The 12,331-nt window shown below is 52.6% G+C and overlaps 1 protein-coding gene across 1 annotated transcript in view; it reads left to right on the forward strand.

Annotated features, from left to right (window-relative positions):
- Tcp11 (t-complex 11) overlaps window positions 1-7,406 on the forward strand; it is a 12,422-nt gene extending 5,016 nt beyond the window's left edge. Inside the window, 7 exon segments of the mRNA XM_031348044.1 lie at window positions 266-386; window positions 2,904-3,124; window positions 3,770-3,906; window positions 4,580-4,794; window positions 4,888-5,069; window positions 6,210-6,373; window positions 6,984-7,406. Of these exon segments, the coding sequence (XP_031203904.1) occupies window positions 266-386; window positions 2,904-3,124; window positions 3,770-3,906; window positions 4,580-4,794; window positions 4,888-5,069; window positions 6,210-6,373; window positions 6,984-7,210 (1,267 nt within the window). The 3' untranslated portion in view covers window positions 7,211-7,406.
- The last annotated feature ends 4,925 nt before the right edge of the window (window positions 7,407-12,331 follow it).

The raw sequence follows: 12,331 nt of genomic DNA on the forward strand, positions 1-12,331 counted from the left end.
AGAGAGAGAGAGAGAGAGAGAGAGAGAGAGAGAGAGAGAGAGAGAGAGAGCTTGCACACAGGTCACACGTGTAGGCGAGCCTCAGGCTGAACTCGGGATGCCTTGACATCGCACCCGCACCCGCCCTCAGCAGGCTCTGCTGAGCTCCACGCCTTAACTCCTGGTGCTGTCTTTGCGGGGTTTGGGGGTGGGGGCGGGGCTTAGATTCTGAGCCTGGAATGGTTTCTCGTGCCGAGGGTGATCTGTGCGTCTGGCCCTCTTGCAGCCTGGAAGGCAAGGGTAAGGACACACTGCCCAGCGACTTCTGGGACCACCTGAAGGAGCAGCTGACAGCTGTGCCCCCCGACTTCAGCTGCGCTCTTGAGCTTCTGAAGGAGATCAAAGAGGTGAGTTGGAAGATTGAAGGTTTCCAAGGCCTGTCTGTGAGGCTGGCAGCTGGTGGCCACAAACCCCGATTGCCAAGGTGACTTAGATAGAAGCCAGCCACTGAGTGGTTTGAATGGGGAAGATGTAATGTAAAATTGCTACCGCAGGGGATTAGAAAAGGTGCAAATGTAGCTTGTATTTGCTTAAGGTAACTCGTCTCTGAGGCTCACTGTCTCTGCTAACCTAGGCCTCGCCCATGAAGCTTCTATCTCCATACAATCTGATCTAGGCCTAGGATGTTTCCAGCCCCTGAGATTCGCTGCTGATTAAGCTCACCCCTTCCCGTCCTAGTTCTAGCTGGCTGGGTTCCACTCAGCGGTTGCGGCTTGAGGTCCTAAGATGACTCGATCTGGCTTCTTTCTAGGCCTCTGACTTTTTGCTGGGCTTGGCTTCAAACTGGCAATCTGTTCTACTCCTCTGGCTCCTTCTTATTCTCTTGTTCTGTCTTCACTTCTGTCCATCTTGTTCCCTCTCTTCTACCCGTCTCTGTAGGACTCTTCCAGCTAAAACCACCTCCCCCTCTCTCCACTCTCTTCTGTCTCTGTACGATTCTCCCAACTAAAACCACCTCCCCCCTCTCTCCACTGCCTGTATTTTTTTGTTTGTTTGTTTTTTGTTTTTTTGTTTTTGTTTTTCAAGACAGGGTTTCTCTGTGTAGCCCAGGCTATCCTGTAACTCAACTCTGTAGACCAGCCTGGCCTCGAACTCAGAAATCCACCTGCCTCTGCCTCCCAAGTGCTGGGATTAAAGGCGTGTGCCACTACTACCTGGCTTCCACTGTCCATCTTAAGTAGCTTCCCTTTCCTCTCTCTTCTCCTGAGTTGGGCAGATCCTATTCTGTCAAATCTTTCTCTGAGTCATCACTTTGTCTGCCACTCAGAGATCACTTTCAAACGTGGGTGCTTCCTTCAACAAACTATTTTCATTGTTTGGGAGTAAAGGTGTGTACTAAGGGCGTGTCTGTATTCCAGAGGGATTAAAGGTGTGTGCTATGGGACTGGGCCACACCACAACTAGAAACAGGTTTTTTTTTTTCCAGTTACTAACAGAATCTCAGGGTTCACAGTGTGATCAAATATCCTGCAACAAAAAGGGAAGCCATGACTAACAGTAGAGACCATTCTGAAGAATTCTGGAGCCCCAGACACACAAGTTGTGAGTTACAGCGTGAAGCTCAAATTGGTGTATTCTGCCTCAAAAGTCCGAAATCACCAGTGAGCAATGTGCCCGTCCTTGTGGTGGGCAATCAGAGGCCCGGTGACCCGCCTGCCTGCTGTGACTTTAGGGAAGACAGCATGACAAGCCCTGAGAACCTCTGGGGCCCGATCAGCTCCCTTTAGAGAGCCCATGCATTGAGGGAGGCCATTCCTCTCGCAATACGTTCAGTGCCCTTTGTAGACGAGGGACAGAGGCTGCTGCCACCCCAGCAGAGACAGGTCTCAAGGGCTCAGCCCAGGCAGGCACTGAGGGGCAGATCCGACTTGGTGACTTTGAAAGCTTATCAACTGAAGTAGGTAAGGACCGCAGCCTTCTCTTGTGCCACAGAGCAGTGTGCTACTCAGTTCAGCTCAATAGTCCCCAATAGTCCCCTCCAGTGTCCTCTGTGGTGTGTTGTGGAGGTACTAAGAGCGAGTTAGAAGGGGCTCGTGTTTGGGCCATCCCCTCCCTTTCCCCCTCCCTCTCTCCATTGCAGCTCCTCCACTTCTCCATCTTTTCCTTCTGAAATATAATTAAAAAGATTTTATTTCCTTTCCTATATTAGGACAATATTTTATGGATCAATCCATCCACCCACTCATCCACCTGGTTTTTCGAGATAGGGTTTCTCTGTGTAGCCCTGGCTGTCCTAGAACTCACTCTGTAGACCAGGCTGGCCTCAAACTCACATGGATCCACCTGCCTCTGCCGCCAGAGTGCTGGGATGAAAGAAAGGCGTGGTTCATTGCTGCCCGCCCAGCTTTATGAGTCCTTTAAAATTAAGATTTATTTTTATTGCAAGCACTTGGGAGGCAGAGACAGGCAGTTCTCTGAGGACAGCCGGAGCTACACAGAAAAAGCCTGTCTTGAAAAATCACCAAGAACATAAATACAAAGTTATTTTTATTTTATGGGTGTGGTGTTTTTCCTGCATGTTTGTTTGTCTGGGCACCATGCGCATGGAAAGTCCAGGGAGGCCGGAAGAGGGCACTAGAGCCCCCGGGGTCTGGAGCTCTAGGTTGGTGTGAGCACCATGTGGGTGCTGGGAACTGGACGGAGGTGCTCCTAGCTGCTGAGCCCTGTCCCCAGCTCTGTCTGTGTTCCACGCACTCAGTGGAGTCCTTGGCTTTATTAATCTCTTTATCCGACTCTGTGACCTATGAAGACAGAGGCTGAGGGTGTGTGTGTGTGTGTGTGTGTGTGTGTGTGTGTGTGTATGTGTGTGTGTGTAAAGGATGGAACCCCGGGGCGAATGTAGGACCCTGTGACTTGCCCGGCAGATCCTGTTATCCCTGCTGCTGCCACGGCAGAGCCGGCTGAGGAATGAGATCGAGGAAGCGCTGGACATGGAGTTCCTCCATCAGCAAGCCGACCGCGGGGACCTGAACGTCTCCTACCTCTCCAAGTACATCCTCAACATGATGGTCTTGCTGTGCGCGCCAGTCCGAGACGAGGCCGTGCAGAGACTTGAGAACATTTCAGATCCGGTCCGGCTGTTGAGGTGTGATGCTAATTGCGGCTTCCTGACGGGCTCTGGGCTGAGCACACACCGGGCAGCCACTGTCTAGACCGCCTTCCTGCCCCTCCCTGGTCCGTTGGTTCTCACTTCTTCCAACACAGGACCTTTGGGGTCATCCTTAGCTCGACAGGACTCTTTGTATAAAACGCCATGGTAGGCAGAGTTCTGAGGCATGAAACATCTCCTTTTCCAACTTTGGCCTCAGCTCACATAAACTGTAAGGGACAGTGGCAGGCCTCCTTCCATTTTATGGCCATGTGGAGTTTGGGACAACACCGCTCCTCCCCTGAATGGAGCAGGCACCATCACTTGGAACCCTGCCTTCTGCTCCCGGGTTGGTGTTTCTTCCATAGCATGTGGCGCTGTAGCCCTTGCTGGGACTCACGGTGTGTCCCTCCTTGGCTTTCTTAGTTGGGGGGCCCCCTCTATTGTGCACACCCAGCTCTCCACAGAAAAGGCGTGGCGAAAGGGACCTGGCTCTTTCCCACGCACCACCGGGCCTCTGTCTGAGCTGCGCGTCCCTCCGAGAGCGTGGAGGAGACACACAGCTCCGCCTTAAGCTCCTAGCACATTGGGGAGCCTCGTGCCTCAGTTGTCCCTTCTGTGGCTGTTCTTTTCCTGCGACAGGGGGATCTACCAGGTCCTGGGACAGATGAAAATGGACATGGTGAACTACACCATCCAGAGCCTCCAGCCCCAGCTTCAGGAACACTCCATCCAGTTTGAGCGGGCACAGTTCCAGGAGCGCCTCAACAAAGAGCCCAGTAAGGATGATGTGAGGGGAGAGAGGGCGGAGGGCGGAGGGCGGAGGAGGTCGGAGGGCGGCCTTGCGCCTGACTTCCGGAAAGGGCGGCCCTCCTCCTGCCTCTTCCGGAAGGAGGTTGCTTCTTCACCCAGAGGGGACAGGGGTGGGAGAGACCGATGTATTACATATACTTTTTTTTTTTTTTAATGTCCCTCCCATGTTGTTTGATTTCTGTGAGAGCTAATCAAGAGATTTTTTTAAAAAAGATTTATTTATTTATTATATATGAGTACACTGTGGTGCTGATGGTTGTGAGCCATCATGTGGTTGCTGAGGATGAAGGTTGCTTGCTCTGGTCGTTCCAGTCTAAAGATTTATTTATTATTATACATAAGTACACTGTAACTGTCCTCAGACACACCAGAAGAGGGCGTCAGATCTCATTATGGATGGTTGTGAGCCACCACGTGGTTGCTGGTGTTTGAACTCAGGTCCTTCGGAAGAGCAGTCGATGCTCTTAACCGCTGAGCCATCTCTCCAGCCCATATGCTTTTCACATTTAGATGTAGCAATTTACTGTCCCAAGACAGTGCTGCTGTGTCAGCTCCCGAGAGCTGGCACCACCCTGCTCATACCTGCTAAAGCGAGTAGTCCCGAGGCTCCGGGACGCTCACCTGCTCCTCCTGTTGCAGACCTCCTCAACCACACCACAAAGTGGCTCACGCAGGCAGCCACGCAGCTCATTGCCCCTTCTGCCAGTAGCTCTGACCTTCAGGACTGCTCCGGCTCTGCTGGCCCGTCTCCTAGTGACGTCGCCGTCCCAGAGCCGCTCAGCCCCGCAATGGTGCTGTCTCAGGGATTCCTGAACCTTCTCACCTGGGACCCCGAGAATGAAGAGTTTCCTGAGGTAGGAGTGGGGAGGGGGAGGCATTTCCTCGTTAGCCAGTTTTGAGCTCTTGCCAGTATCCCGCTGATGGCCTGCTTCCCTCCGCCTCCTCAGACCCTGGTGGCCGACAGAGCCCGGCTGCAGGAGCTGGAGTCGCAGCAGCACCAGCTAACCATCCTTGCCTCCGTCTTGCTGGTGACCAGCAGCTTCTCTGGCAGTGTTCTATTTAGCTCACCCCAGTGTGTGGACAAGCTGAAACGAATCACTAAGTCCCTGGTGGAGGATTTCAACTCCAGGTGAGCTGTGGACATCTTTTTCTTTTCTTTTCTTTTTTTTTTTAAAGGAAGGAGGCGGGGAAATGGCTTTAACTGAGCAAGCACGGAGACCTGGCTGTGTCCCATCGTGCTTGGAAAAAGCCAGCCCTGAGCTGGCTGCACTTTTGCACCTTTAATCGCAGATCCATGTGGGTTTGAGGCCAGCTCGGACTATGTAGAGACTGACTCCAAATAACAAAAAGCCAGGCATGGGGGTGCACGTCTGTGACCCCAGTGCTTTCAGGGAGGGTCTGGGTGGGCTCGGGGGTGGTGGCTCAGTTAGCCTAGTCAACATTTGAGTTCTAAGTTCAGTGAGAAAGAGGGTAGAGAGCTACTGAGGAAGCCATCGGCCTCCAGCCCCCCGGTGGTACCTGAGTACGTGTGCACGCCGCGCGCGCACATGCGTGCACACACACACATACACAAGAGGGGATAGTGCAAAGGATCTTGGATAATGGCGTACCATGAGTTACTAATCTTCACCACAGGCCACAGAGAGAGGCCTTCTAGAACCATCCACAGTGATGCTGGGGCTTATGACATTCCAGAAGGGGTGTGAGACCCTGAGCTTCCCGGGGCCATCTCCCACGGGGTAGGGGGGTGATGGTGGCCAGCGAGCGCTGTCATATCGAGTGAATTTGTGTTGAGGGGTAGCTGGTGACAGTAGAGGAGACGGAAGAATCACATTTGGGTGTGGGATGTAGCTGAGGGTACAACGCTTGCCCACACGCGGAGGCCCCAGCTCTCGATCCTTGGCTCCTCAAGGAAAACAAGTGGCGAGGGTGTGTCTGCACATGCACAGGCGCATCCCTGGGGAGAAGCACACTGTCTCTGAGAGCTTTCTTTCTAAACTTCAGTATAGAGCGCCATTTACAAGGATAGCTGGCATTCAGAGGGAATCGAGGATGAGGAACCTGTCTGTCTGTCTGTCTGTCTGTCTCTGGTGCTGATGGGAGGGCAGAGCAAGGTGGCTAGGGTGGTACTCGAATGTTCCCCAGGTCCCTGACCTCTTTCTTGCCTGAGTCTTCGAGGTGTTTGCAGTTCTCTAGAGGCCACCCTACTGGGTGGCAGGTTACCTCCTGGTGTCCTACTGGGTGCCAGCTTACTTCTGTTGTGGTCTAGGCCCGAGGAAGTGATGCGGGCTGTGAGTGAGCAGGTGTCCCAGGAAATCCAGCAGAGTCTCAAGAGCATGGACCTGCCGCCTCTGAGCAGCGAGAATACGGTGGCCCTGGAGGGACAGCTCCAGAACATTGCCAAGAAGGAGAACTGCGTCCGTAGCGTCATTGGTGAGCGCGCCCACATGTGGGCGGTGCGGATGCTGGAGGGAGAGGGCCCAACCGTGGTGAGGCTCCTGGTCGAAACGCTACCCCTTTCCTGCCACAGGCCTTCTCTGGTCCTAGGAGAGGTCTGCACAGGGCACCCTGCCCACCCAACCTAGACGAGTCACTCACGACTTCTGACAAGTCTCTGTGACATCCACACCCACCACCTACCAGCAAGAAACCAGCTCCACTAGGTCAAGAGAGCATGGCTCTGTAGTACAGCCCCCCCCTCCCGGGGGCCCCATGTTGGAACTTGGCCAACTGGTTCCGCAGCTTTAAGCAACTGGGACTATCAGCTGAAGTGTCAAATCCTAGATCTAAAACAGTGCAGCCCAGGCTAGCCTGGGACACCACATGTGTCTCAGGCTGGCCTTACGGTTTTCCCCCTGCCTCTGCCTCTCATACCGAGCAGTCTTGAGTACTTGGGGGGCTCAATAACAGAATGCCTGAGAGAACTGGACAGCTGTCCCCCGAACTCAGAACCCCCTCACCTGTGAGTGAGCCAGGCAGTGGGTGAGTAGCCGGATGCGGGCCGCTGAGGCTGACCTAGTTGTGGCTTCCTGCTTGCCCACAGACCAGCGGATCCACTTGTTCCTCAAATGCTGCTTCGTCCTGGGTGTGCAGCGATCTCTCCTGGACCTTCCCGGGGGCCTCAGTCTGATTGAGGCAGAGCTAGCTGAACTAGGCCAGAAGTTTGTCAGCCTGACACACCACAACCAGCAAGTGTTTGCCCCGTATTACACCGAGATCTTAAAAACCCTCATCTCCCCAACCCAGACCGCCAAAGTGGGGTCTCTCTGACGGCATCGGCTCTGAGCCCTGGCACCTTGGACCCAGGAGAAAGCCCTTCTTCCTGGGATGACATCCATCACCCGCGAGCAGCAGAGCAGTGGGTCCCCTCTGCCCCATCCCCCTCAGCCAGCACACCAGGGCTGTAGGGATCAAACATGTAAAGAACAGGCCCAAACCCGCTCCACAATAAACTTCTGAACTGCAAGCAGAGTAGCATTCTTCTTTGATGCGGTAGAGGCCAGACCCCCGTGACCCTGCAGTGCGCCTCTCTCTGGCCACGGGACCCCCACAGTTGTGCACAGGTGACAGCCAACATGCTAGGGTGCGCTCGCTTGTTAGGGTCAGCCGAGGGTAAAGCGCTTCCCTGGAGCTTTCGCGTTGCCCAGCCAGCCAGGAGAGGACACTGTGGAAACCAAATTCAATTCTCGGGACTAGATTCCCCTGGAGGTTTCAGGAGCTGCAGCCTTCGAGGGGCAGCAGGAGCCCCAGCCTCTTCCAGAGCAGGCACTGTAGGGAAATGATGTTGGCTGCCAGCAGACCCTGGGGTTGCGGTCTTAGCAGTAGAACACCCACCCCGAGTGACAGGCAATCCATACGTCGTCGTGTGCTCAGATGGGAGCAGACTCCATCTCTCCTCCCTCTGCCAGCATGGGTCATCGTGTGGTAAGTGTACCTTGCACCAGACTGACATCAAGTGGGACGCCTTGGGAAAGACCGGGGCCCGCACCCATTGTTGTGGCCAATTATACAGCACACTGGTTCCAACAGGGGAAAGTGTTTGTGGGGAAAGTGTCCTATTCAGATCTGGTCTTTTTGTAAAATGGCTTGTGTCTTCAAGGGAACATAAGGAGGGTGTTCATTTGCCAGAGGCTGAAAGGAGCTGAGGAGGACACAGCTTGGGGACAACACAAGGTGGAACCTTGAGTTCCGTTGGCCCCTGGGGGTGTGCTTCTAACGGATAGCCTTGTTGACAGGTGACAGAGTGTGACACAGTCAATGAAGTGGCCGGGCATAGATGGATCCAAGTTCTCAGTCCTGTAACTATGCAGCCTCAGCCTGGGGAGGCCCCGGGGGCTGGGGGGTGGGGGTGGGAAGGAAGGATCCACTCAAACAGGCCTGGCTGCGTGCAGCCTCTGGGTGCAGTTGTTTCTAGAAGTGCACATCTGGGAAGCCTCATTGGTGAGCGCACTGCAGGGCTCTGTGAACCCTGGCTAGGCAGTGGGCACAGACTCTGGGCCGATGAGGAGCACCTTGCTCGTGCTTTGTAATTATAGTTCGGAGTAACCCACACAGTGCACGCTCTGAAATGTCTTTTCTTATTCCTCCACGTGGAGGAGACAAGACCCCCCTCTTTTCACAGAGAAAGCACCACTCACACGAGCCTGTGGGTGTGAGGGCATTTTGTTTGTTTCAAGACAGGGTCTCACAATGTAGTTTTAGCTGTCCTGGAACTCACTCTGTAGACCAGGCTGGCCTTGAACTCAGAGATCTGCCTGCCTCTGTCTCCTGAGTGCTGGGACTAAACGCCTGAACTATGTCGGTGAGCCTGACTTGAGGGCATTTTATATTTTTTGTGTTTTCAGTTGTGATAAATACACACAAAAGTTTTTTTTCATCAGCGATTATAATTTCATTCCTAATATACACGTGTTATGACTTTAGTTCCAGTTTTGTTACCACAAAAAGAAATACATTGGTATTTACACTGGTATAACCAGTCACCCCTGCTCTCCTTCCTTCAAACCAGGCAACTGTGACTCTGCTGTCTGTCACAATGGGATTTCTATTTAAGACTTTTTTTTTTCCCCTTACTCATTCCGACCCCAAGATTTATTTATTTATAATATATAAGTACACTATAGCTGTCTTCAGACACACCAGAAGAGGGCATCAGATCGCATTACGGATGGTTGTGAGCCACCATGTGGGTGCTGGTATTTGAACTCAGGACCTTCGGAAAAGCAGTGACTGCTCTCAACCACTGAGCCACAGCTATAGACCCTACATAAATATGGCATATAAATGGTGTTCATGATTAGAAGCAGAGCATGCTTTAACTGGCTTCTTTCACAAATGGTTTCCGTTTGTTTGTTTGTTTGTTTGTTTGTTTGTTCGAGACAGGGTTTCTCTGTGTAGCCCTGGCTGTCCCGGAACTCACTCTGTAGACCAGGCTGGCCTCGAACTCCGTCTGCCTCTGCCTCCCAGTGCTGGGATTAAAGGTGTGTGCATTTGCCACCACTGCCCGGCTCTGTTCTTTTTTTTTTTTTTAAAAAAAGATGATGTCATTAGTGGCCAGGCTGGCTTTGAACTTGCAGTCACACCTCAGGCTCCAGAGGGCTAGGACTCGACCCTGCCCAGCACTTGTGCATGATGTTTTCTTCAGGTTACAGCCAGCTGTTGTTCCTTCCATATGGCTGGACCTTAGCGACAGTGGTGTGGCAGTGCCACACCTACCTTGCTGAACACTGAACATTGTGTTAGTTCCATTATATTTTGTTCCTTGGTTTGAGTTTCTACAAAGTGACAGCCTGGAGGGCCCCTGCTGTCCCATGGCCAGTCCCTGTTTAACCCATTAAGGATAGAAAGCATATATTGCTGTGGGGGATGGGATGAGGTAAAGCAAACAGATTTGGGTTTTTTGTTTGGTTGGCTTTTTGTTTGTTTTTGTTTTGTTTTTTTGAGACAGGGTTTCTCTGTGTAGCCCTGGCTGTCCTGGAACTCACTCTGTAGACCAGGCTGGCCTCAAACTCAGAAACCTGTCTGCCTCTGCCTCCCAAGCGCTGAGATCAAAGGCCACCCACCCAGCAAAGCAAACAGATTTGTTCTCTTGGGTGGACACAGCATTCTCAGCTCCACGGATGAAGCGATTGCTGGATCCCTGCTCCTGCTGTCCTCACCCTGTTCAAAAGAGAACAGAACCAACTGGCTGCTGGGATTATTGCCCCAGCTCCTTGGAAGCCTGGGGCAGGAGAATTGCCTGAGGCCAAGGACAGCCTAGGCCAATCTCAAGAAGAAAACACCTACTGTGCGTGTAAATATCTGGTTTGGGCCCTTTCCCTCTAGTGAGTGGTCTGTATGTTTATCCTGCCAGTAAACGGGGAGCCGCAGAAGGCTGTGAGCCACCACGTGGCTGCTGGGGTTTGAACCCAGGTCCTCTGGACGAGCAGTCAGTGCCCTGAACAGCTGAGCCATCTCTCCAGCCCTGGTAATGTGGAAAACTAACAGTGACAGCGCTGACTTTATCCTGGGGAATATCTCATCTCTGCGCTACCTTACCTGGCCATCCGTGAATACCAGATTGCACTCCCACCTGTTCCGTGCTCATGCCGGGGGCGGGGTTGGGGGGGGCTGAACCTGCACTTTGCACAAGGCTGGGCAAGCCGGCTACCATCGAACTCCTTCCTGCCTTACCCCAGCCCGTATGTCATTCCCTTGTGTTTTCTTTCAGTCTTTAGAGTACGGATGTCCCACGTCCTCGCCTCTGGTCCTGAAGTGCTCGTCCTGTGCTGCAGTAACTGGAACTTGGTAACGTCTGCTCAGTTGGGAATGTATAGTGAGAAGCCTTCGACCTTGTTCCCGAGGCTTCGCCCAGGCACACTTTCATGTATGGATGGCAACTGTTTTCAATTTTTTTTTTTCTCTACCCAGGCTCATGTGGACATCTGGAATAAAAAGTTTTCCGTTTTCCTTTCCAGCTCTACGCTATTCCTGCCTAGTGGAACTGGTTAGGACTTGCAGTCCAGTGCTGAGCCGTGGTGGAACACAGGTGGCCGTTACTTACTCCTAACTGGGGGAGAAGAGGCGTTTGGGGGTGGGGTGGGGCTTGGTTTGATTTGGTTTTTGAAGACAGGGGTTTCTCTGTGTCACTTTGGCTGTCCTAGATCTAGCTCTGTAGACCATGCTGGCCTCGAACTTGCAGAGATCTGCCTGCCTGGGTGCTGAGATTAAAGGCCAAGCATGTGCCAGCACCATCCCCAATGGCTTTTAGCTTTTTCACTATTGAGTTTGACTGCCGGCTAGTTTTACGTCAACTTGCCACAACCTAGAATCATGTGGGAAGAGGGCACCTCTGTTGAGAAAATGCCTCTACCAGACTGGCCAGTGGGGCATTTTCTTGATTAGTGATTGGTTTGGTATGCAGAGCTTTGGTTCACTGGTGTAAGTAACATGAGCATGTGAACTGTGAACAGTATGTGTACTTCTCCCTTAGAGGGCTGCAGGGGCTCTAGCCCATTTGTTTCTGATACTGGCTACCAGGATTTGAATAATGTTCTCCAACGGGCGAGGGTTAAGGCTTGGTGGCTGCACGTTTTGCTACCGAGAGGTCTTAGGTTATGCGGGGCAAGCCCTTGGAGGGCCATGCTGAATGTTAGCAGAGAGCTGCCTGTGACGATGTAATTCTCTCCTCTGGGTTTTGCTACAGGCTTTGAGCATTTTATTGAACTTTCTCAAAGACTGCTCCGTTGTCTGTCATTGACTCTAAATTTCTCCAGTTTTGGTTTCACGACTCTGCCCTTTCACATCTTGCTTGGGGCGAAATTTGCACTGGAAGACCCCCCTCTGACCATGTCCAATTAGGCTACAACCCTCTCCAGCAGCCATCTGTGTGTCCCTGCCCCCGCAGGGCAGAGTTTTCAAATCTTTGGGGACTTCTCTTTGGCCTGACTCATTCCCCACTCCGTAGGCTACCCTGCCATTCTGCTGTTGATCCCCACGTCGACTCTGTGGGGTCTGAACACACTCTATGCAATTTTAAATCTTGACTTGCGAAGGCTCGTTCATTTTGTGGCCCAGAAATCACTCTCTTTGGTATGTGGTTCGTGGGCACCTGAGGACAGAATGCACTCTGCTCTTGGCTGGAGTGTTGGCTCACGTCAGGGAGAGCCTTGTAGTTGGTAGTTTGGAGATTTGCAATGCCCTGCTTACAACCTGCCTACTTTGATCAATGGCTGATAAAAGGGATGTAGAAATCCCTCTCTGAGCTGGGCAGTGGTGGTGCACAACTTTAATCCCTGCACTTGGGGGAGGCAGAGGCAGGCATTTTTCTGAGTTTGAGGCCAGCCTGGCCTGCAGAATGAATTTCAGGACAGCCAGGGATACACAGAGAAACCCTGTCTGGAAAAACCAAAA

The sequence above is a fragment of the Mastomys coucha genome, unplaced genomic scaffold (assembly GCF_008632895.1).
Source record: "Mastomys coucha isolate ucsf_1 unplaced genomic scaffold, UCSF_Mcou_1 pScaffold3, whole genome shotgun sequence".
Classification (NCBI taxonomy): Eukaryota; Metazoa; Chordata; class Mammalia; order Rodentia; family Muridae; genus Mastomys; species Mastomys coucha.